We start from the raw sequence: 25,887 nt of genomic DNA on the forward strand, positions 1-25,887 counted from the left end.
TAAGACTTAGCTCTTCTACTACAAACTTCAATTACCGACACAAATGTCGAGGGTACTCAGGTCCTCTTTGTCAGGGCAAGGTCTGAGGTTTCGAGACTGGTTTTGTAACACGCCAAAAGACATCGTCTTCTGTATATCAGGAGCTGTGCAACTGGTGCTATTCTGACCATGTGCATTACCACGTCTGCTATTTCACCATGGACAGCAAGTTACAATAAAGAGCAGATGTGAAATTCTGCGTGAAACTGATCAAATCGCAGGATCTCCGCAATGTTGTCAAAACCGCGACCTTTAAGCTGGATCTTTGGGAAGAGGGCATTTTCAGGAGTTGAGCTCGTTGAAGGTCTTCCCAATCTCTTGTTGTCTTCCAGTGATGTTCTTCCACTCTTGAAGCGCGTGTGCCACTCAAAACACCTCAAACAACAACTCATTACAGCATTGCCGTAAACTTGCAGCATCAGGTTAAACGTCTCTGTGGCAGATTTGCTCAGTTTCACTCAGAATTTCATGTTTGCTCTTTGTTCTAACTTGCTGTCCATGATGAAATAGCAGACAAGTTAACGCACATGATCAGAATAGCACCAGTTGCACAGCTATCAATGTACACAGAACAATGTCTTTTGGCACACTGATTTATGAAGGTCAGTGCTCCCTGTGACTGTGCGTGCAGCCATCCATTGACATGGTACAAAAATAGTCTCGAATGTTTTGAACAATACATGCAATGCTGACCTTTCTTTATGCTGAGTCTCTAGTAGCTGGATGTGGGAAGTTAGGAGGTGAGAGGTTTGTGTGCAATCCCAAACACTATCGGAGGAAGGGGTGGTATTGAAGGGGGAAACTGACACCACCAATTTGTAGCTGCAAAGAAAAATGCTGTAACGATCAACAGCAGCAACTCTCTAGCTAGCTAAAATCGGCAGAAAAAAAAAACAAGCAGAGATTTGTAGCTTTATTTTACCCAGAGACAGATAGTCTAAAAGAAAACAGTTGCTGCTCTCTAGAAAGCCCATAGTGCTATGGGTATCCTGTGTGTCCCTCAAGCATATTTAAAAAAAGGTTTTATGTATAAAATTAAACACATATAAATACTTTTAAGATGTATTACATTTCAAAAATGAACATAAAACGGATTCAAAAAGATAATATTTCTCTATTAAAATTGTGGTTAAAGGGTTACAAGTAAGAGTAATGCTGGCCATAGACGGGTCGAAAAAAAAAAAAAAAATCAGCCGATTTTCGCACTGTTAGTTTGTAAAATTGGTTGGCCATTTTTGAGGAAGAGGAAGAAGAAGAAGAGGAAGAAGAAAGAAGAAGAGGGAAGAAGAAGAAGAGGAAAAAGAAAGAAGCAGAAGAAGAAGAAGAAGAAGGAGAGGACGAAGGAAGCAGAAGAAGAAGAAAGAAGAAGAAGAGGAAGAAGAAGGAAGAAGAAGAAGAAAGAAGGAAAAAGAAGAGAAAGAAGAAAGAAGAAGAAGAAGAGGGAAGAAGAAGAAGAGGAAAAAGAAAGCAGAAGAAGAAGAAGGAGAGGACGAAGGAAGAAAGAAGAAGAAGAAAGAAGGAAGAAGAAGAAGGAAGAAGAAGGAAGAAGAAGAAGGAAGAAGAAGGAAGAAGAAGAAAGAAGAAGGAAGAAGAAGAAAGAAGAAGAAGAAGAAGAAAAAGAAGAAGAAGAAGAAGAAGAAAGAAGAAGAAGAAGAAGAAGAAAGAAGAAGAAGAAGGAAGAAGAAAGCAGAAGAAGAAAGAAAAAGAAGAAGGAAGAAGAAAGAAGAAGAAGGAAGAAGAAGAAGAAGGAGGAAGAAGAAGAAGAAGGAGGAAGAAGAAGAAGAAGGAGGAAGAAGAAGAAGGAGGAAGAAGAAAGAAGAAGAAGAAGAAGAAAGAAGAAGAAGAAAGAAAGAAGAAGAAGAAGGAAGGAGGAATAAGAAAGGAATAAGAAAGGAAGAAGAGGGAATAAGAAAGAAGAAGGAAGAAGAAAGAAGAAGAAGAAGAAGGAAGAAGAAAGAAGAAGGAAGAAGAAGGACGAATAAGAAGGAAGAAGAAGAGGAAGAAGAAAGAAGAAGAAGAAGAAGAAAGAAGAAGAAGAAAGAAAGAAGAAGAAGAAGGAAGGAGGAATAAGAAAGGAATAAGAAAGGAAGAAGAGGGAAGAAGAAAGAAGAAGGAAGAAGAAAGAAGAAGAAGAAGAAGGAAGAAGAAAGAAGAAGGAAGAAGAAGGACGAATAAGAAGGAAGAAGAAGAGGAAGAAGAAAGAAGAAGAAAGAAGAAGAAGGAGGAAGAAGAAGAAGGAGGAAGAAGAAAGAAGAAGAAAGAAGAAGAAGAAAGAAAGAAGAAGAAGAAGAAGAAGGAAGGAGGAATAAGAAAGGAATAAGAAAGGAAGAAGAAGGAAGAAGAAAGAAGAAGAAGAAAGAAGAAGAAAGAAGAAGAAAGAAGAAGAAAGAAGAAGAAGAAGAAGAAGAAGAAGAAAGAAAAAGAAGAAGAAGAAGAAGGAAGAAGAAGAAGAAAGAAGAAGAAGAAGGAGAAGAAGAAAAAGAAGAAAGAAGAAGAAGAAGGAGAAGAAGAAAAAGAAGAAAGAAGAAGAAGAAGGAGAAGAAGAAAAAGAAGAAGAAGAAGAAGAAGGAGGAAGAAGAAGAAGGAGGAAGAAGAAAGGAAGAAGAAAGAAAGAAGAAGAAGAAGGAAGAAAGCAGAAGAAGAGGAAAGAAGAAGGAAGAACAAGAAGGAATAAGAAGAAGAAGAACGAATAAGAAGGAAGAAGAAGAAGAAAGAAGAAGTCTGCTATTATATTTCATATGAAAAAGTATTGCGGTTGCAACAAAATTATCCATTTGTATCCAAATAAAAACATAATGTATGTGTATTGCTGTCACATTGTATGGTTTGCTCCCCTTTCTCTGTCAAACTGGTTTCTTGTCCCATTCTTTCATGAGCATTGGTGGCAGCATCGGCAACAGCACCGACTGATTTTTCGTTTATCTGCCGACAATTCGGCCGATAAACGGCCCGTCTATGGCCTGCATAACATTTGAGCTACGGAAACCAAATGAAACATAGCTGACATGTTTTTCCCACAGCTCCTCTTGTAGAATGATACTGACCCTCTTGTGTAAAGCACCGTCCCCACAATTTCTGTTGATGGCAGAAACATTTAGGGCAACCTCTACTTCTGCTGGGCTGTGGCTGCCATTTTCCTGTAAAATGCAGAATTAAATGCATTATCGAAACATCTGAGCATGTGTTCAGGTGGCAAAATAAGTCCAACTCCCAGAGCTGCTGGGGTTATTTCACCTGGATTCCTTAGTTTGTCTCATCATAGCAAAAAAAAAAAAATCTGAATGAAATAACAGAAATGGAAACATGGCGTGCATTAGGCTTTTGTGAATTGTGACGTACGACATTTAAAGTATAACTAAAGGCAATACTTACTTTTTAGTTTTGGACAGAGTGAGGAGGGATTAGAACCCCTGTCAGGTTTGTATTGTTGTCTTGGTCCCTGTTAGGGAAATTCACCATCTCTGTTTGTTCTGTTTACCGATACCACCAAAAGTGAAAGTAAAAAGGGGGTTATCCCCAGAAATAGAGGGGTAATCTCCAATGGGGCACTAGTTTCACTTTAGAGGGATTTACACTCACTTCCTGTTTTGGCTAATGGGATAGGAAGTCAGGGGAAATGTCCCCAATTGGACACAAATGGCAAAAAAAAAACCTATCAGGGTTATAACCATCCCTTAAAGCGGAGTTCCACTCACCTTGTCAAAAAATAAAAGTCAGCAGCTGGAAAAACTGTAGCTGCTGAATTTTACAAAACAGCCACTCACCTGTCCCTCGGTCCCGTGGTGTGTCCCCTGCAGCCCATTTCACCGGCCGTCCTGTATTCCAGGAGGCCGGCATCTTCAGTGTGGGCTGTGATAGCTATCTCTCCCTTACCCCCCTTGTATAGACAGAAATGGGAAGCTAAATACGGCATCACTTTTTCTGAAGAGGATTGGGACTCCATGGTGGTTAACATATGCCAAAGCACTAGATCTCTTTCGGTCCGTGAGACGGCCCTTAAGGTTGCCAAAAGTATTGGGCCAGCCCTCCAAATCATGTGATTCAGGTGTTCCAATCACCTCCATGGACACAGGTGTATACAATCAAGCCCCTAGGCATGCAAACTGCTTCTACAAACATCTGTGAAAAAATGGGTCGCTCTCAGGAGCTCAGTGACTCCAAGCGTGGTCCCGTGATAGGTTGTCACCTGTGCAATAAGTCCATCCGTGACATTTCCTGGCTACTAAATATTCCATGCTCAACTGTTAGTGGTATTATAACAAAGTGGAAGAATCTGGAAACAACAGCAACTCAGCCACCAAGTGGTAGGCCACGTCACATGACAGAGCGGGGTCAGCGCATGTTGAAGCGCACAGTGCGCAGAAGTCACCAACTGTCTGCAGAGTCAATAGCTAAAGACCTCCAAACTTGGTGTGGCCTTCAGATTAGCACAACAACAGTGTGTAGAGATCTTCATGGAATGGGTTTCCATGGCCGAGCAGCTGCATCCAAGCCTTACATCACCAAGTGCAATGCAAAGCATCAGATGCCGTGGTGTAAAGTACGCTGCCACTGGACTCTAGAGAAGTGAAGATGTGTTCTCTGGAGTGACCAATCATGCTTCTCTGTCTGGCAATCCGATGGACATGTCTGGGTTTGGCAGTTGTCAGGAGAACAGTACTTGCCTGACTGCATTGTGCCGAGTGTAAAGTTTGGTGGAGGGGGGATTATGGTGTGGGGTTGTTTTTCAGGGGTTGAGCTTGGCCCCCTAGTTCCAGTGAAGGGAACTCTTAAGGTGTCAGCATAACAAGACATTTTGGACAATTTCATGCTCCCAACTTTGTGGGAAGAGTTTGGGGATGGCCCTTTCCTGTTCCAACATGACTGCACACCAGTGCACAAAGCAAGGTCCATAAAGACATGGAGGAGCCAGTTTGGGGTGGAGGAACTCGACTGGCCTGCACAGAGTCCTGACCTCAACCCCATAGAACACCTTTGGAATGAATTAGAGTGGAGACTGCAAGCCAGGCCTTATCCCCCGACATCAGCGCCTGACCTCACACATGTGCTTCTGGAAGAATGGTCCAACCTTCACATAGACACCCTCCTAAACCTTGTGGACGGCCTTCCCAGAAGAGTTGAAACTGTTATAGCTGCAAAGAGCGGGGCCAACTCAATTTTGAACCCTACTATTGAATCACTTCATGCTAATAGCAGAGGAAGGAAAACATTAAGTTTTCCTGACACCAAGAGAAAAAAGGTGACAGGGGAGGGACCTCCAGCAGATTGACAACCTTAGCTCTTTTCCTGTCGGCTGTTTAAAGGAGGGGTGTCTCTTCCCTCCAATTAGCTCTCCTCACTGAGCTCTGCACTGTGTGATTTCAGCTCTCCACCCCCTTTATTTGGGACTCTCAGACAAGCTTTAAAGAGAAGACTGCAGATAAACAGGTACAACTTATGTAGGAGGATTTGTTTCATCTCAGGTGTATCACCTGAGACCATTCACTTCACTGGGTATATGTAAGGGTTTATAACCACTTTAATTATAATACGGCCCCCAATGTGCACACACAGAAGTAAAAGACAATAAAGTAGTTTTGGTATATTGTACCAATACTAAATGGTAATATCAATCATCTTCTCACCTGTCTGGAATTCTCCCCTTTGGGTGGTCTGTCTGCCGTTCTGGGGTTGGTCCGGGATACTGGGCGTTGTACAATGTTATGGGTGGTGATCCTTGGAAGACCCTGAGAAATATTACTGGGTGTTCTACAGGATGAATGAATACAATGTAATACACCTGTTAATGCAAATGCATAATATAAATTCAGACCTTCTATATAACAGGTACTAAGTACTTTGCTCCAGAAAGTCTCAGTAAAAAATTGATTAAACCGCTTACCCTCCAGAAGATTTACCCCCCTTCCTGACCAGGCCATTTTATAAGATACGGCGCTGCGTTACTTTAACTGACAATTGAGCAGTCATGCAACGCTGCACCCAAATGAAATTTATGTCATTTTTTCCCCACAAATAGAGCTTTCTTTCAGGTCATCTCTGCATTATTTATTTTTTATGCTATAAATAAAAAAAAAAAAAGTCAAATTTGAAATAAATAACAATATTTTTTACTTTTTGCTATAAAACATACTCAATAAAAAAATTTAAAAAAAATTAACATTTCTTCATGAATTTAGGAAAAAATGTATTCTTTGCTAAAAAAAAAAATCCCAATACGTGCAAATTAATTGGTTTGTGTGAAATTTATAGCGTCTACAAATGGCGGTATATATACTGGAATTTTTTTTTCTTTTTAATGCTAGTAATGGCGACGATCAGCAACTGTGGTGGGCATTCTGACACTGGGGGGAACTGACTAATGGCCACTGACATCTCCAGTTACACTAATACTGACATCAGTGCTAATAAAAAGCACTGACACTGTACTAATGACACTGGTCAGGAAGGGGTAACATCTGGAGCAATCAAAGGGTTAACTGTGTGCTGTGCTTACACGGTGTGCTGTTTTACTAGAGAGACATGCTGCTTTGTATAAATAAAAAAAAATCCTGATCAGTTCCCCAGAGTAGTACAATGTTACTATTGTAACAATATATTGCTCTGGTCACAGTGAGTTGGGAAAAAAAATAAAACATTAAAAAATTATTAAAATTGTTTTTTTTTCCCATACTGTCACCAGTCATTGTCCCTGATTACCACCACACCAGTTATGTGATGACAGTATGTAAAAAAAAAAAAAAAAAAAATTGACAAAAAAAATTACAACTTCAAAAAATTCACCATACCAGACTGTCTACTTTCCAAAAAGGGGTAATTTGGGGGATTTCTGTACTGTCCTATCCTTTTTGAGCCTCAAGAAATGAGATAAGCCATCAGTACATCAGAATTGATCGATTTTCAGAATTGGGGCCCAAGAAGAGGATGATTGGGGATGCTCTGTGCAAAACCATTGCACAGAGCAGGTGAGTATGACATATTTAGTATTTTAAAGAAAAAAAAACATGTGTTTACAATCACTTTAATTACCCCTATTTAGTTTTTATTAACCCCCTTCATCTTCTCCTTAGCACTTTGACATCTCTCTTGGGTGCCAGAGGGGTCCTTGCAAACATCAGCATTACACATACTTTTTCAGTTCACAGCAGACATAATCAGTGTTATTCTGTTCCACATATTACCAATAAATTCAGTGGTGCCCTTGCCTGGTAGCAGGGAGAATAAGTACTGTACTGCTAGAGGCACACAGACAACTTTTGATCACAGAACTACTGTACGGCTGCATTCACACTTGAGCGTTTTGTAGCTTGAAGCTCCAAAAAAGCACAAACGTAAAAAAATCAACTGTTCTCTATGGTGCCTGTTCACACCTGATCGCACGCACAGGCACCATAGAGAACAATTGATTTTTTAACTTTTAGCATTTTTGGAGCTTCAAGCTACAAAACACTCCACTGTGAATGCAGCCTAAAACTAATCATGTGATGGTCTGTGATCATTGTTCATGCATTTGCTTTTCAAAGGATTCACTTAAATGGATAGTTTTTTTTACTAAAAAAATGTAAATATATCACGTTTGCCAATTCAAAAAATAGAGAAAAATGTTACTTTTGCTTTTGAATGATTTGGAGTACTGTGATGCTCTCTGGTAATGATCACATGATCTTGTGACTAAAAGAACAAAAACAAAAAAACGAAAAAAAATGTAAAACATTGACTGTATGAACCTGAGTTCAAGGCTCCTGCAGTCAGATGCTTGCTGGACAGGTTCAATGCCCACCAAGTGCCCCCCAAATGCCAAGTCAGGAAGAAAATACTAAGCCAAAAGATTTGCCTGGTGTGGCTTTGTTTTTTGGCGGCTGGAACATGGACTGTGAAGTTTGGATGCCTTGAGGCCAGATTAACATATGTGCGGGTGGTGCCGCTGCGGATCCGCACAAAAATCCGTGCAGCCACACCACCCTCACAGAAGAATGCGGACCCATGGGCGGGTGCCACTAATTCTAATGGCAAGCCACCCGCACTGGAAATCGAAACCATAGTGGGAACTGAGGTTCCCATGCGGGCTGCATTTTCTGAAGAAGTGCAGGGACTTCTTCCCTGCGTGTCCCGGGGCACGGGAGTCTGTTCAAATGAATGGGCTCTCGTGCTTGTGCAAAATGTGGCCCGCAGGAACGCAGATATGTGAACCGGGGGTCAGGGAGTGTCTATTTCCTAACACCCGTCTGTGCTTTGTGGATCAGGACACAGTAGTGATGTAAAGGGGCAGCAGTGAGAAACGCTGAGCACAGAGGTGTTTGCCAGCCTATTTCAAAACTGTTCTATGATACAGTCCTAAGGACCTACACAAATACTACAGTTACCTTCTCAGCTTTCCTCCACTCCGTGGCTTTAAGTAAAGTTTACTGTCTGTAAATACAAAATAAAAACACAGAGAATGAGTATGCCTGAGTACAATGTCAAAGGTTCATTAAAATAAAAATAGCATCAGATATCTTGTTCATGTTAAAGCATTTCACAGAGCGCTGTCTAGCTGCTGCACACCCCTCCCGACATATTAGTGCACCCAGGAAAGACAGGGACAACACCTAGCCCCTCTGCTGCGGCCTGTCAAAGTCTATGGCTGGGAAGGGGGAGGGGGGGTTTAATAGCACAGCTACCTGGGCCACCTGGGTGAGGTTCAAAGCACTGTCATTCTGTTACCTACACCCATGCTACAGTTTATTACTGCAGCCACTGACACCAATGCTCGGCGGTTTTACGGGGATTAATGAGACCGGTGTTGGGGGTTATTATTGTAGTCACTGACACCAATGCTGGAAGTTTACATTACGGTCACTGACACCAGTTCTGGGGGTTATTGTTGCTGCCACTGACACCAATGCTCGGGGATATTGTTACATTCACTGATAGCAATGCTGGAAGTTTTTATTACAGTCACTGACACCAATGCTGGGAGCTTTTATTGCTCTCACAGATACCAATGTTGGGTTTTTTTTTATTGTGCTCACTGACACCAATGTTGGGGGTTAATATTGCATTCACCGATAACAATGCTGGGGGTTATTATTGTGCTTACTGACACCAATCCTGGGAGTTATTATTGCATTCACTCACTACAATGCTGTGGGTTATTACTGCAGTCACTCAAACCAATGCTGGGGGTTATTACTGCATTCAAAGATACCAATTCTGGGGTTTATTATTGTGCTCACTGACACCAATGCTGGGGGGTATTATTGCATTCACTGATACCAATGGTGGGGGTTGTTATTGTGCTTACCAACATCAATGCTGGGGGGTATTATTGCATTCACTGATACCAATGCTGGGGGTTATTATTGTGCTCACTGACACAAATGCTGTGGGTTATTACTGCAGTCACTCAAACCAATGCTGGGGGTTATTACTGCATTCAAGGATACCAATTCTAGGATTTATTATTGTGCTCACTGACACCAATGCTGGGGGGTATTATTGCATTCACTGATACCAATGCTGGGGGTTGTTATTGTGCTCACCAACATCAATGCTGGGGGGTATTATTGCAGTCACTGATACCAATGTTGGGGGTTATTACTGCATTCAAGGATACCAATGCTGGGGTTTATTATTGTGCTCATTGACACCAATGCTGGGGGGTATTTTTGTATTCATGGATACCGATTCTGGGGGTTGTTCATGTGCTCACCGACATCAATGCTAGGGGGTATTATTGCATTCACTGATACCAATGCTGGGGATTATTATTGTGCTCACTGGCACCAATGCTGGGGGGTATTACTGCAGTCACTCAAACCAATGCTGGGGTTTTTATTGTGGCTACTGACAATAATGATGACTATTCAGTGTTTTCCAGTACCTTGGAAAAAATGCAGCAGTAGTGAAATTTCAAGTGTTGGTGTGTTACAGCCCATTTACTTTGAATGCTGTGGGGTATTATTGCATTCACTGATGCCAATGCTGGGGGGTATTATTGCATTCACTGATGCCAATGCTGGGGGGCATTATTGCATTCACTGATACCAATGCTGGGGGGCATTATTGCATTCACTGACACCAATGCTGGGGGGTATTACTGCAGTCACTAAAACCAATGCTGGGGTTTTTATTTTGGCTACTGACACTAATGATGACTATTCAGTGTTTTGCAGTACCTTGGAAAAAATGCAGCAGTAATGAAATTTCCAGTGTTGGTGTGTTACAGCCTATTTACTTTGAATGGGCTGCCTAACCCAATGCAACGCACCTCAATGCATGAAAACACACTGGTATTGTGGTGTCCTCTAGAAGTGTGAGTGGCCATACTTGAGACCCTTTATTATTTTCAAGTTGGCCACCACTGTCCTAGTGCAGTATTGTAATCCAAGGCACAGGCGGCTGCAGAGAAGGCCCTCTGCTGCCTGTGTAGGAGCAGTGGTCTTTCTGCCCCTGCTAAGTGACAGCTAAAGCTCTCCAACTAGAACATCACACTCTCCCTGCTGCTTGGAGAGCTCTGATTCTGCACCAGAAAAGTGCAAGCTTAACCGTAAAGGTTTATTTTTGGACGTTTTAAGTATTTTTTACTATAGAAAATAGAGCAGAAGGAGTTAGAAGATGTAAAAGTAGACAGGACCTCCTAGTTTTATAGGAACAGAGCCAGGAAACATGGCAGGGAGATCTTGTTGTTGGAGTATCTAAGATATATCAGAAGGGGCTGATTCAGTACACCATTTTCGAACTAAAATGAAAATTGCACATAGCTAAATCTCAATATTATGCAGGTAAATACTGAATTTTAGAAGTATTAACTTGTTCACTATGTGCACTGTACTGTTTTAGAAAATGAGACTTGTTAAGGTACAGGTGTTGCAGGACAGAGGACAATGGCTTTATAATAACTAGAAAAGCTACAATTTCTGGGGAAATTGTGTGAAGTGTTATTGCCTCCACCAGTAGTCTACAACTGGAGTGGGCGGAGTAACTGGGCGGAGTGTTTGAAGTGAGTAAAGATAGTAAACATTACACTAACCAAGTGATTGATCAAATTTAAAAAGTGCACATGGCAAGCTTGATAGAGTGAGAAATGCATTTCAACTTTTATTTTTCAGCTCACACTCTAGCTTTTGTCACTCTGCTGCTTGCGCACACACCTGGGTTCCTATGGTAACTCACCCTACAGCAAGGGCAGAGAAGAGCAGTTAAAAACAAACTGCTCCAACTTGCTCACTTCACTGGCGGTTGCCATCTTCAAATGGTTGTAGTTTAATTATAAATCCTACACTGAAGAGCTTTATATTGTGAGAATCACAAGACCCAGACCTACATTTGGATGCATAGTATGTCTCTGAAATATTAAAAAAGGGAAACAGTCGCAGTTTAGAAATTGCCCTTCAAATTTGAGGTGGCTAGAGTGGAGCTTCAATGAATGTCAATGGGCGGCGTGAGTTGCAAACAAATGGTCATATTGTGAAAACTATCAGGACTATGGCTTAGCCATGAACATTTTTAGTTGCAGCAGGGATAGCTGAACGTTTTGATATAAGATTTGTGTAGGTGGGCTTGAAAATGAGGGAGTGATGGCAGTTTAGAAATCAAGTCCTGACTTTTCAGCTCCCACTCTAGCTCTTGTCAGCTCCCACTCTAGTTTTGAACATTCCGCCATTCATCCCTATGGGAACAATTTCACCACAAAAACGCTGATATTTTGTGAACCATTCGGCAAAACGTTCCACAAAGTAATAGCACACCAATCAGGAACAATCCGCACGTTTCGGTATATTACTGTCTATGTAGTGTAAAAACTGTGGGAGGATTTAGGGTGGTAAATTTGGCTGTAATAATAATAATATATATTTGAGATAACAGGAAGTGGTCGCCATGCAAGAACACTTAATGAGCAATGCTTGTCATTCCTGGAATAGGATGTGCCTGAGGATAACACACAAAGGTATAAAAATCTAAATACAAAGCATTCTTTAAAATGCATCTCTGCAACATACCATTATCTGAGATCTTCTTCGTAATCTTTGGGTACTTCTGGAACTTAATAAAATAATAGCTCTCGTATTCCATTAAAATGGTCTCCAGATCAACGTTGTCACAAACGTCAAAGCGTCTCATACTGACTTTGGCTTCTTGTTCCAGAGTGTTTGCTGTGTCCACATAACTGGAATAAAAATGATAAGAGCCAGACTGCAAGTTAAAGGAAATGTGTGTGCATTCATCTCTGTGTAAATATTCTTTTGGCTCATCTCATTCTAAATGTTCTTATTCAATTGTAAACCTCACATTTGAAATATGAACAAAGCATATCCTTCTATGGTGTGTAATTGTCTTAATTAAGAGCACTAAGTGCCATTTCTGTCTGCTCCTTTGTTCCTCTGCTATCAGTTCGAGTCACTTCTAAAAAGTTTTCCTGACACCAAGAGAAAAATGGTGACAGGGGAGAGACCTCCAGCAGTGTGACAGCCTCAGCTCTGTTCCTGTGAGCTGTGTGGAGGGGCGGGGGGGGGGAGTGAGTCCTTCCTTCCAATCAGCTTTCAGGGCTCTCCTCTATGAGCTCTGCAGTTATGATTGGAAGAGGAAGATTTCTACTAAACGAGGAGACAACAGCACAAAGAGCACATCAGATTGATTGTTAGTAGAATCCCTTGTACTGCTGCCCCCCTCTTTAGTAGAAATTCTCCGTCTCTGATTCCCCCCCTCAACATCCCCTGCCATCATCATTTTCCCAGTGCGGCAGGGGTTAATACAGCTGAGGGACAATTTTGGGTCTGTCTAGATCTCATCAGAAATTGACATCCTACCTATTTATTTCTGCCAAACGTGCCATAGTTCAAGCTTGGAGAACCCCTTCGGATGTCTTCCAGGGGTGAAGACCGGGATGAATGATATGTTGATCAATGAACAGATGTCTAGCGTTCTTCATGATTCTCATCCGAGATTCCTTAAAGTTTGGGAACCTTGGATACGTTATTCCTTGCCATCCCTGCCTCCTACTAGTTATGGCCTCTTATAGTCACTGCCTGTGCTAGCCCTGGATTCGTGATTCTTCTAGTTTTCCTTTCCTCCATGTTTTCTTTGATTCCTTTTTTTTTTTCCTCTTCTTCTTTTCTCTCTTTTTTCCGGTAATATGATGGATTGTTACTGCCATTATTTGGTTCTGCTTTTTGCCGTTCCTCCTTGTCATTAGACATTCCATTATTTGGCTAATACAAGTTAGCTGGATGTATCTAATTATGTATTATTGTTCTGCTCTGCCCCTGCGTGGGCGTATCTTGATCTTGTTGTATTCTTAAAACAAACCTTTCTTAATAAAAATATTGAACCAGAATAGAGCTGAGGGAGTCGTGACAGGCTCTCATCAAGAGTGCCAGCTCTGCCCATCCACCCTCCCTCTTCCATTCATAGAAGCTGTACTATTGCTTTTATGAATAAAACACAATTTATGAATGGAAGAGGCAAATCGTTCCTCCTATCCTCCATTCATAGATTTTTCATTCATATGAAAGATAGTATGTCTTCTATGAGTGGAGGAGGTAGGCGAAAAGGGCGGGGATAATCGGGTTGTATACTGCTGTGATTAACCAGCAGGTGAGTTGTGATATGTGCAATTAACAGCATCTAACTGCAGGCTGCTATAGGATAGGCCCTGTGAATGGAATGCTGTTTTTTCATCACTCACACACACAATTTGTTGTCCTCCTTCAGCCAGTGTCTCTCCTTGATGTGCCCTTGTGCTCACCCCCAGGTGGAAAGCCAGCATTGCTGACTTCCTACTCATCTGTGGGATTTTAGCCATGCTTCCAGTGAGTAAACTATGATAGAATAAAAGTAGAATATGGAATTACCTTGAGCCCGGGTTCACACATGTGCGGTGCGGTACATCGCATGTGATTCACACAGGAACCGCACCGCATTCCTGTGCGAACCACATGCGATTTGTGTGCGGTGTGATCAGAGCCATACCCTTTTTTGGGTTTGCAGTAGAATCGGATCGCATAGGTATTCACACCTATGCGATGCGATTCTGCACATCGCACTGCGTTTAGCAGACCGATTTCGGGGTGTTGTTAACTTAACATACACACCCGCAAAGATTCGCATGAACGGGGTGCGATTCTGATGCGGTGCGGAATTTGCACTGAAATGCTGCAAATTCCACACTGCATCAGCGTGAATCAGGACTAAAATATATACAGTGGAGAAAATAGTTATTTAATTTCCTGCAGATTTTGTAACTTTGCCCACTTACAAAGAAATGAAGGGTCTAGAACAGAGGTGAGCAAACTTTTTGACTTGAGGGCCGCAATGGGTTCATATATTGGACCCGGGGGCCGGACCAAGAGTAGATGAATGATGTGTATGTGTCATCCATAGTAAGTATAGTAATATTCCCCCATAGTAAGCATAGTAATTAATCCCCCATATAGTAATTCATCCCCCATAGTAATTCATCCCCCATATAGTAATTCATCCCCCATATAGTAATTCATCCCCCATAGTAATTCATCCCCCATATAGTAATTCATCCCCCATAGTAATTAATCCCCCATATAGTAATTCATCCCCCATATAGTAATTCATTCCCCCTATAGTAATTCATCCCCCATAGTAATTCATCCCCCCTATAGTAATTCATCCCCAATATTAATTCATCCCCCATATTAATTCATCCCTCATATAGTATTTCATTCCCCACAGTACTATTCCCCCCCAAGTAGTAAGCCAAGTCCCCCCTGTGTCAATTCACTTACCTTTGCTCTGCGCGTTCCTCTCGCCGTGTTCCCGCGCCGTGTTCCCGCGCCGTTCCGGTCTTCAGGGCGGACTGTGAGAGGAGCCTAGCTCCCCTCACGTTCCTCACGCTGCCCCGCCTACAGACATCCTGACAGCCGATGTTTGCCACGCTCCGCGGGCCGTAGTTTGCCCATTTCTGGTCTAGAATTTGTATCATAGGTGTATTTTAAATGATAGAGAAAGAATATCAACCGAAGATTCAGAAAAAACACGATACAAATGTTGTAAATTGAGTTGCAGTTCAGTGAGTAAAATAAGTATTTGATCCCCAACCAACCAACAATAATTCAATATTAAAAGTAAGCAGCTACAGTATTTGTAGCCGCCGACTTTTGATTTTTTTGGGGGGGAGACTGGAGCTCCTCTTTAAGTACTAATTATGGGCTTCCACTAATTAATAAGGTTGTTTGATATACTGGAGCACTTTTAAGTTGTATTTTATCTAAAATATGTGAATAAAAGTAGTATATTTTTAGGTTTTTAGTTGTAATCCTTGGGTACCTCCAAAGTCCACTTGACCACAACTTTTTTAGGGTACCCCCTTATACCTGAAAATTCCCAATAATAGTGATTACTTTAATGTAGTATGTTTTAAATGATTGCAAAGGTTCTTTTTTCAATATGTTATATTTACCTGCTCTCTGCAATCGTTTTGCACAGAGTGGCCCCAATTCTCCTCTTCTGGGGTCCCCCTCTTGCACTCTAGGCTCCTTCTCTTTTCACAGTGCCACCATAGGAAGCCACTTCCTATGGTGGCACAAGTAAGGACTCAATCTCGAGCCACACTGTGTGTGTTTATTGACATACACAGTGCGGTTTGGCCTTGCCCCCTACGCCATCACTGGATTGACAGCAGTAGCAGCCAGTGGCTCCTGCTGTTCTTATTGAGCCCAGTGAGCAGGGAGAGAGAGAGAGCAGTGCCGGCTTCTCTTGGCACAGTGCTGGATCGAGATTGGGCTCAGTTAAGTGTTTAGGGGGGCTGGGGGTGAGCTGCACATAAATTGTTTTCTTGACAAGTAAAAAACCTGAAGCCTTTACAATCACTTTAACAGACCAAAAGTTTAAAAATAAAAGCAGTTCAGTGTTAGGGATTGCAGTAAGAATACAGTGGTTCTAAATCCTAGGCTCTGGTTCACACTGGTGCGACGTGTCCTGCGATTTAATAGTTTCAAATCGCATGACAAGTTGCACCCAATTATCTGGAACCGGTCAAATTGGTCTGACTCCACCAAAGTCGCACTGATTTTGAAAATAGTTCTTGCACTATTCCTTATGATTTCCGGGGTGACTTGCATAGACACCTGTGCATGAAGTCGCACAGATGTCTGCCAAGTTGCACTGACATGCAGCTTTGTAGTCGTGCGACTTCAAGTGATGTAGTGGAATTTCAAAGTCGGATCCAATGTGAACGAGGGCTTTCGAGATTTGTTTTGTAGACACAGACAGCACAGCTTGGATCAAGCCCACACGAGTGCCCCCATAGAAAATGTCTTTCTATGGGGGCACTTCCTAAAGAGGAGGAGCCAGGACCGCTGGCGGGGGACCACAGAATGAGGAGGATCGGGGCTGCTCTGTGCAAAACCATTATACAGAGCAGATAACTATAACATGTTTATTTTTTTAATGGTTCGACTCCACCAAAGTCGTTCTGATTTTGAAAATAGTTCTTGCACTATTCCTTATGATTTCCGGTGCGACTTGCATAGACATCTGTGCATGAAGTCGCACAGATGTCTGCCAAGTTGCACTGACATGCGGCTTTGTAGTCGTGCGACTTCAAGTGAAGTAGTGCAATTTCAAAGTCGGATCCAGTGTGAACCAGGGTTTTCGAGATTTTTTTTGTAGACACAGACAGCACAGCTTGGGATCAAGCCCACACGAGTGCCCCCATAGAAAATGTCTTCTAAAAAGGAGGAGCCAGGACTGCTGGCAGGAGACCACAGAAGAGGAGGATTGGGGCCGCTCTGTGCAAAACCATTACACAGAGCAGATAAGTGTAACATGTTTATTATTTTAATAAAAAAAATAAAGCTTTACAATCAACCAACCACCCCTGTGTTAAAGTACCACTTCTAGAAATGTCCAGACCTGTACAACACACAAACAAACGGTGGACAAACATAAAAAAACATAGTACTATGTATTGTGTACTCACCCTTCCTGCGTAAGGTAATGCATAATCAGGATCAGGAGGTTTTTCCTTCTGGCCTCTGTCCTGAGTTCATCCTGGAAAACAGAAATGGTAAATTTTAATAGAAATAAAACATTAGCACACCAGTGAGCACAAATGCACAGCCACTGGTATGTGCTGGGATGGTGCTGGTATGTGCTGGGATGGGGCTGGTATGTGCTGGGATGGGGCTGGTATGTGCTGGGATGGGGCTGGTATGTGCTGGGATGGGGCTGGTATGTGCTGGGATGTTCTCTGGATGGTGCTGGTATGTGCTGGGATGGGGCTGGTATGTGCTGGGATGGGGCTGGTATGTGCTGGGATGGGGCTGGGATGGTGCTGGTATGTGCTGGGATGGGGCTGGTATGTGCTGGGATGGGGCTGGTATGTGCTGGGATGGTGCTGGTATGTGCTGGGATGGTGCTGGTATGTGCTGGGATGGGGCTTGTATGTGCTGGGATGGGGCTGGTATGTGCTCTGGATGGTGCTGCTATGTGCTGGGATGCTGCTGGTATGTGCTGGGATGGGGCTGGGATGTGCTGGGATGGGGCTGGTATGTGCTGGGATGGTGCTGGGATGTGCTCTGGATGGTGCTGGTATGTGCTGGGATGGTGCTGGGATGGGGCTGGTATGTGCTGGGATGGGGCTGGTATGTGCTCTGGATGGTGCTGGTATGTGCTGGGATGGTGCTGGTATGTGCTGGGATGGTGCTGGTATGTGCTGGGATGGTGCTGGTATGTGCTGGGATGGTGCTGGGATGTGCTGGGATGGGGCTGGTATGTGCTGGGATGGTGCTGGTATGTGCTGGGATGGTGCTGGGATGTGCTCTGGATGGTGCTGGGATGTACTGGGATGTGCTGGGATGTGCTCTGGATGGTTCTGGTTCAACCAGTTTAATGTTTTTTCACATAACATTAATGAGTGGAATGTCACAAGTAACATTTCGATATAATTATTTTCCCCACCTCAGCGTTATGTGATGGTCCGTGCTGCCGCAGCCTATGCTGCAAATGTGTGCAAAGGAAACCCCTTGTTTTTAACATGAACTGTTAGACGGGTCAGTTTGGTTTGTTGCAGGCTGGTAAGTGAGCTGCAAGTTTATATTTTTTGACATGTGTTGCCCTTCCATGTGCCCCTTGCTGCAAAGGATAGTTATTGGTTGGGGTGGTTGCCGTTTGTAGGGTTCATGTCGCAATCTGCTGCTCTGAAAAAATTGCTGCTTGCTTTGCTGAGGTGTGTACTGGAAAAAGTACCGCATGTAACACTGTGGTGTGAACTGACACCATTGGAAACAAGGCATTTTGCCTACGTGTTGGGGCTGTGCTGGAAATAGCTGACAGTGTAACCCCAACGCCTTAGGCTTCATGCACATGGGCATATTAACATTCATGTTTACACTGAACCTTTTGCTAGCAGATGGCAGTGAAATCAACTATAAAAATGCTTGTTTTTGGCACATTTACAGATGTATGGTATTTAGAAGCCTATGAGCAGATACTCATTCTACTGGCCTGAATCTTAATTTATTTGAGCTACTGCAATGAATTTACATGCATTTGGCAGCATTTATGCATGTATGAGCACCTATAAGCATCAATTTTGCCAGTAAACTCCTCTCTGAACGCAAGTTTCGGGACAATTTTTATGCTGTTCTAAACCGTAAGTCCAAATGCCACATAGGCGTGCGCACAGCGTGTGTCGAGTTTCAGGATGGAGAAAGAGGGAAGGGGTAAATAAGTCATTTACTGGCCCCTTCGTTTTCTGAATGAACACAGCGAGTGATCAATACCGTTCACTCATTGTTCATTCATTACTATCCAGTGCAGCTGAGGCTGCAGAGAAAGTGACTGAGGAATCTCTGTCTCCAGTCCCTTTGTCTGTCTCAAAATTGATACATCGGGGGTCTATTTAGACCCCTGATATTCCACCAAAGCCCCCCCAACAGGGCTCTTAAACTGTAAAAAAATGTAATTAAATTATCTTTTTAAATAATTAAAAAAATAAAATTGCAAAAAATAATATAAAAAAAAAACTAACACCAATCTTTGCCCTACTGACACCATCCGCTGTGCTACTGACAGCAACCTCTGCCCTACTGACCCCATCAACTGCTCTGTTGACACTGTTCACTGCTCCAATGACACCATCCATGTTTTAATACATTTTAAAATGTTTTACATGTTTGCCCATTCTTCTTTGCAAAATAGCTCAAGCTCTGTCAGATTGGATGGAGAGCGTCTGTGAGCAACAATTTTCAAGTCTTGCCACAGATTCTCCATCGGATTTAGGTCTGGACTGTGACTGGGCCATTCTAACACATGAATATTTGATCTAAACCATCCATTGTAGCTCTGGCTGGATGTTTCAGGTCGTTGTCCCGATGGAAGGTGAACCTCCGCCCCGGTCTCAAGTCTTTTGCAGACTCTAACAGGTTTTCTTCTAAGATTTCCCTGTGTTTGGCTCCATCTATCTTCACATCAACTCTGAACAGCTTCCCTGTCCCTGCTGAAGAAAAGCATCCCCACAACATGATGCTACCACCACCATGTTTCACGGTGGGGATGGTGTGTTCAGGGTGATGTGCAGTGTTAGTTTTCCGTCACACATAGCGTTTTGTATTTAGGCCAAAACCTTCTTCCACATGTTTGCTGTGTCCCCCACATGGCTTCTCAGAAACTGCAAACGGGACATCTTACGGCTTTCTTTCAACAATGGCTTTCTTTTTGCCTCTCTTCCATAAAGGCCAGATTTGTGGAGTGCACGACTAATAGTTGTCCTGTGGACAGATTCTCCCCCCTGAGCTGTGGATCTCTGCAGCTCCTCCAGAGTTCCCATGGGCCTCTTGGCTGCTTCTCTGATGAATGCTCTCCTTGCCCGGCCTGTCAGTTGAGGTGGATGGCCATGTCTCGGTAGGTTTGCAGTTGTGCCATACTCTTTCCATTTTCGGATGATGGATTGAACAGTGCTATGTGAGATATTCAAAGATTGGGATATTTTTGTATAACCTAACCCTGCTTTAAACTTCTCTACGATTTTATCCCTGACCTGTCTGGTGTGTTCCTTGGCCTTCATGATGCTGTTTGTTCACTAATGTTCTCTAACAAACCTCTGAGGGCTTCACAGAACAGCTGTATTTATACTGAGATTACATTACACACAGGGGGACTCTATTTACTAATTAGGTGACTTCTGAAGGCAATTGGTTTCACTAGATTTTAGTTAGGGGTGTCAGAGTAAAGAGGGCTGAATACAAATGCATGCTAAACTTTTCAGATATTTATTTGTAAAAAATGTTGAAAACCATTTCTCATTTTCCTTCCACTTCACAATTATGTGCCACTTTGTGTTGGTCTATCACATAAAATCCCCTGAAAAATCAAATTTACGCTATTGGTTGTAACATGACAAAATGTGGAAAATTTCAAGGGGTATGAATACTTTTTCAAGGCACTGCATGTATGTATTAATGGACCAATTTTTAATCAGAGTCTTGCATCAAGTCAGTGAAACTCCTGGGATATGGATCTGGTCAGTGAAGTAGCAGAGGGGGTTGTTAATCAGTTTCAGCTGCTTTGGTGTTAATGAAATTAGCAACAGGTGCACTAAATGGGCAAAACATGACTGATGTTACAGGTGGAGGCCACTGATATTTTTCCCCTACTCGTTTTTTCTGACTGGTTTTCACTAGCTTTGCATTTGGCTAGGGTCAGTGTCACTGCTGGTAGCATGAGGCGATACCTGGACCCTACAGAGGTTGCACAGGCAGTCCAACTCCTCCAGGATGGCACATCAATACGTGCCATTGCCAGAAGGTCTGCTGTGTCTCCCAACACAGTCTCAAGAGCATGAAGGAGATTCCAGGAGACAGGCAGTTACTCTAACAGAGCTGGACAGGGCCATAGAGGGTCCTTAGACACTTGTCTGTTAATTCACCGGATTTATTTATTTAATGCGTGTAAGGTGACTATTGTAATTGTATTGTATTGACAAGTGAATAAATCCGGTGAATTAACAGACAAGTACCGGTCCTTAACCCATCAGCAGGACCGGTATCTGCTCCTTTGTGCAAGGAGGAACAGGATGAGCACTGCCAGAGCCCTACAAAATGACCTCCAGCAGGCCACTGGTGTGAATGTCTCTGACCAAACGATCAGAAACAGACTTCATGAGGGTGGCCCGAGGGCCCGACGTCATCTAGGGGGCCCTGTGCTCACTGCCTGGCACCATAGAGATCGATTGGCATTTGCCATTGAACACCAGAATTGGCAGGTCCACCACTGGCACCCTGTGCTTTTCACAGATGAGAGCAGGTTCACCCTGAGCACATGTGACAGACATGAAAGGGTCTGGAGAAGCCGTGGAGAACGTTCTGCTGCCTGTAACATGGTTCAGCATGACTGTTTTGGTGGTGGGTCAGTGATGGTCTGGGGAGGCATATCCATGGAGGGACGCACAGACTTCTACAGGATAGTCAGTGGCATCCTGACTGCCATTGGGTATCGGGATGAAATCCTTTTACCCATTGTCAGACCCTACGCTGGTGCAGTGGGTCCTGGGTTCCTTCTCGTACATGACAATGCCGGCCTCATGTGGAGAGTATGCAGGCAGTTCCTGGAAGATGAAGGAATTGATACCATTGAATGGCCCCCACACTCGCCTGACCTAAATCCAATAGAACACCTCTGGGATGTCATGTTTCGGTCCATCCACCACCGCCAGGTTGCACCTCAGACTGTCCAGGAGCTCAGTGATGCCCTGGTCCAGATCTGGGAGGAAATCCCCCCAGGACACCATCCGTTGTCTCATTAGGAGCCTCCCCCGACGTTGTCAGGCATGCATACAAGCACATGGGGGCCATACAAACTACTGAGGACCATTCTGAGTTGCTGCAATGACATTTCAGCAAAATGGACTCGCCTGCTGCATCATCATTTCACTTTGATTTTCAGGGAGTCTTTGAATTCAGTCCTCTGTAGGATGATAATTTTAATTTCCATCAAACACATTACCCAGTCCATATCAGTATAGATATCCAGATATTCAGTGTTCCTTTATTTTTTTGAGCAGTGCTTGCGTGTATATATATATATATATATATATACACACATACACATACATACATATACTATACACACACATATACATATATATGTATTTGAGCTTTGGGGTGCACACCCCACTGCAATGGGCTACGCTCACAATGAAAAGCCACAATGTGCATGGACAAATTGGCTGACAGGGACCTGCATTGGGAAGCATAAAAGCAAAATGAAAGATGCCTTGTAAAGCCTTGTTTTTCCTGCCTGTGTGCATGAGACCTACATTTTTTCAAAGCTGCATGAATTTGTCAATCGCTCGGATTGCTTTTCAGAGAGCATTTGACAGATGGGGAGCAGGTATTTTGTCACCTCCTCAACACCTGCTTTAACCCCTGGAACCCTGCACTAGTGCACTGCACGTGGTTGCAGAGGGGCCCCATTTTCTTGAAAGCGTTGCACTCAAAGGGTGTAATTCCTGCCGTGGCCACAGAGCAACTCATCCCAGCCGTAGCATGTGTACACCCCCGGCTTCTGCCTCTTCAGCTAAAGAGGGAGTGGTTGGGGACGGTAAAAACACAGCTCAACTGCAGAGTTTTTCCGCCCCTCGTTCATTAGTGTGAATAAGCCCTTATACTGTATCTCCCTGGAGTTCAGCTTAAACACAGAATCTTGTTTGGTGCGAACCAAGAGATATTTTTCCTGCAAATCTCCAGAAAATGTAGAAAAGCCGATTTCCGCTCCAGTGTAATCACAGTGCTTAATGGCCATGGCAGGGATACCGGCTGTAATTATTACGATGCAAATAGATGTTAAAATCTTTAAATGTTAACTAACATAAAAATGTTTAAAAACTAATGACTGAAAACACTTTCATTAAACCCAACTGCTCCACTCCATCTACAAATAATTAGTAGGCGCCGGAGAAAAATAGGCCGGGAAGGCATCCATTCTAAAAAGCAATTAAAACTGTTAAGTGCTTCTACAAATGAACAATGCTTATTAAGTGGATTAGCCTAATGAAATGTTTCCAAATCAGAGGAATAGGTTTGTGAAGGGGAGACATCTATTTAAAGGGGAACTAGTTTGCATTATCAAGTAATACCAAATGATCTTCTGGAAATAGAATGTGTTTGTGTTGTTTATTAAACATAAACAATCATATGGTGCAGCGCTAAAAAAGAACTAAATATATACACAACTAAAATATATAAAACAAAACAGATATCATTACTGTAGAGATCCTACAGGGATCTATCACAAAGTGCCATATAGTGTAGATGGTGAAACAAAACAACTACAGGTGAAACTCGAAAAATTAGAATATGGTGCAAAAGTTCATTTATCTCAGTGCAGCAACTTAAAAGGTGAAACTAATATATGAGATAGACTCATTACATGCAAAGCAAGATAGTTCAAGCCGTGATTTGTCATCATTGTGATGATTATGGCTTACAGCTCATGAAAACCCCAAATCCACAATCTCAGAAAATGAGAATATTGTGAAAAGGTGCAATATTCTCGGCTCAAAGTGTCCCACTCTAATCAGCTAATTAAGCCATAACACCTGCAAAGGGTTCCTGAGCCTTTAAATGGTCTCTCAGTCTGGTTCAGTAGGAATCACAATCATGGGAAAGACTGCTGACCTGACACCATCACTGACACCCTCCATAAGGAGGGAAAGCCTCAAAAGGTAATTGCAAAAGAAGTTGGATGTTCCCAAAGTGCTGTATCAAAGCACATTAATAGAAAGTTATGTGGAAGGGAAAAGTGTGGAAGAAAAAGGTGCACAAGCAGCAGGGATGACCGCAGCCTGGAGAGGATTGTCAGGAAAAGGCTATTCAAAAGTGTTGGGGACTTTCACAAGGAGCGGACTGAGGTTGGAGTCAGTGCATCAAGAGCCACCACACACAGACGGATCCTGTACATGGGCTTGAAATGTCGTATTCCTCTTGTCAAGCCGCTCCTGAACAACAAACAACGTCAGAAGCGTCTTACCTGGACTAAAGAAAAACATCACTGGTGTCAGTGGGAGGAATAGTTCCCCATCATTGGTGTCAGTGGGAGGAATAGTGCTCCATCATTGGTGTCAGTGGGAGGAATAGTGCCCCATCATTGGTGTCAGTGGGAGGAATAGTGCTCCATCATTGGTGTCAGTGGGAGGAATAGTGCTCCATCATTGGTGTCAGTGGGAGGAATAGTGCTCCATCATTGGTATTAGGGGAAGGAATAGTGCCCCATCATTGGCGTCAATGGGAGGAATAGTGCCCCATAATGAGTGTCAGTGGGATCAATAGTGCCCCATCATTAGTGTCAGTGGGAGGAATAGTGCCCCATTATTGGTGTCAGTGGGAGGAATAGTGTCCCATCATTGATGTCATTGGGAAGAATAGTGCACCAATGTTGGTGTCAGCGGGAGGAATAGCGCTCCATCATTGATGTTAGTGGAAGGAATGTTGTCCCATCAATGGTGTCAGTGAGAGGAATAGTGCCCCATCATTGGTATCAGTGGGAGGAATAGTGCCCCATCCTTGGGTGTCAGTGGGAGGAATAGTGCCCCATCATTGGTGTCAGCGAGGGGAACAGTGCCACATTGGTATCAGTGGGAGGAAGAGTGCCCCATTGGTGCTGTCAGGGAAAGGAATGGTGTCCCATTATTGGTGTCAGTTGGAGGAATTGTGCCCCAAGGGCTGGATAAAGAAAAGCAAAAAGGACCACATCCAGCCCTTGGGCAGTAGTTTGGAGACCACTGCTTTAAACCATAAAGACATTACAAATGAAAATAGAAATGGTATACAGAACCTAAGGGATAGATGTATACTACAAAAACTCTTTATTAGCTGCCATGTAAAAATAACATGTAAAACATGTGATCAGTACCAATCACTCATTGTATTCATTCAGGAAATCAAGGGGCTGGTAAATGTGACATATTTACTGGACCCTTTCCCCAACTGTCCATCCTGAAGGATCCTATTGTGTGCTTGCTGGTGGGAAGGAGAGGAGGGAAGCTGGCAGCACTGTGAGGGTGGGGGCACACAGTGGGACCTTGGCAGCAGGGAGAAAGGTATGGTGCACAGGGAGTGTGATGGGTGAGGGGGGTTGTGGGGGACTGGAACCAATTCCCTGGTATGGCTCTCTCTGCAGCAGCTGAAAGCCAGTGGAAGGAGAGGAGCTTTCAGCTGCTGTAGAGAGAGCAATACAGGGGATCAGTTCCAGTAATCGCCCTGCCCACTATGCCAATCACCCTCCCTGCCTACATCTGATTCACCCAGCTGCCTGGGCCCCCCTGCTGGCCTGGACTCTGTACAGGAGGACTGGTGGTACCCCCTTATCCACGGCCCTGGCCATAATCTCCTCGGACACGTCACAGGTTCCAAGAGGTTGCGGGGCCATTCAGAAAGTGCAGCGCGTCTTGCCCATGTGTAGTGGCTTCCAACATCCAAGATGGCAGCACCAGGGACCCAAAGACCGGTGAAGAACCGACCCAGGTAGAGAGTCCGCAGGTATAGTATTTATAGCTGCTGACCTTCAATTTAAAAAAAAAAAACAACCAAAGCTCCTCTTTAAATACCACAGGACCAAAAAAAGATGGAGAACCGTCTTCCCAGAAGATGACCAGACTGGCCTGAATTTGAGGAGACTTGTATAACTTTCTTCAAAACATATACAGAGATCCGGATTCAAATGTTTCACCAGGTCTGCCATACTCCATCTAAACATCAGAAGCTCAAAATTCAACCAACTGCCCTATGCCTCAGAGGCTGCGACATTGTAGCAGACTTCCTCCATACCACGTGGTCCTGTGATTGCATTCACGTTTTCTGGTCTGAGGTCACTGCCTTTGTGGAACGTCTGATGGAAATA

At 43.3% G+C, this 25,887-nt stretch overlaps 1 protein-coding gene across 2 annotated transcripts in view; it reads right to left on the reverse strand.

The window, feature by feature from the left end:
- Positions 1-25,887, reverse strand: part of KATNAL2 (katanin catalytic subunit A1 like 2) — a 70,157-nt gene that overhangs the window by 35,788 nt on the left and 8,482 nt on the right. For both annotated transcript variants that reach the window (XM_089681596.1, XM_089681595.1), the window contains exons 2-6: positions 16,970-17,040; positions 12,018-12,184; positions 8,400-8,445; positions 5,664-5,787; positions 3,084-3,176 (exon numbers count right to left, since the gene is read on the reverse strand). In XM_089681596.1, the coding sequence (XP_089537722.1) occupies positions 3,084-3,176; positions 5,664-5,787; positions 8,400-8,445; positions 12,018-12,184; positions 16,970-17,040 (501 nt within the window). The remainder of the gene's footprint in view (positions 1-3,083; positions 3,177-5,663; positions 5,788-8,399; positions 8,446-12,017; positions 12,185-16,969; positions 17,041-25,887) is intronic.

The sequence above is a fragment of the Staurois parvus genome, unplaced genomic scaffold (genome assembly GCF_062004578.1).
Source record: "Staurois parvus isolate SC_StPar_1 unplaced genomic scaffold, SC_StPar_1.0 ptg000272l, whole genome shotgun sequence".
Lineage (NCBI taxonomy): Eukaryota > Metazoa > Chordata > Amphibia > Anura > Ranidae > Staurois > Staurois parvus.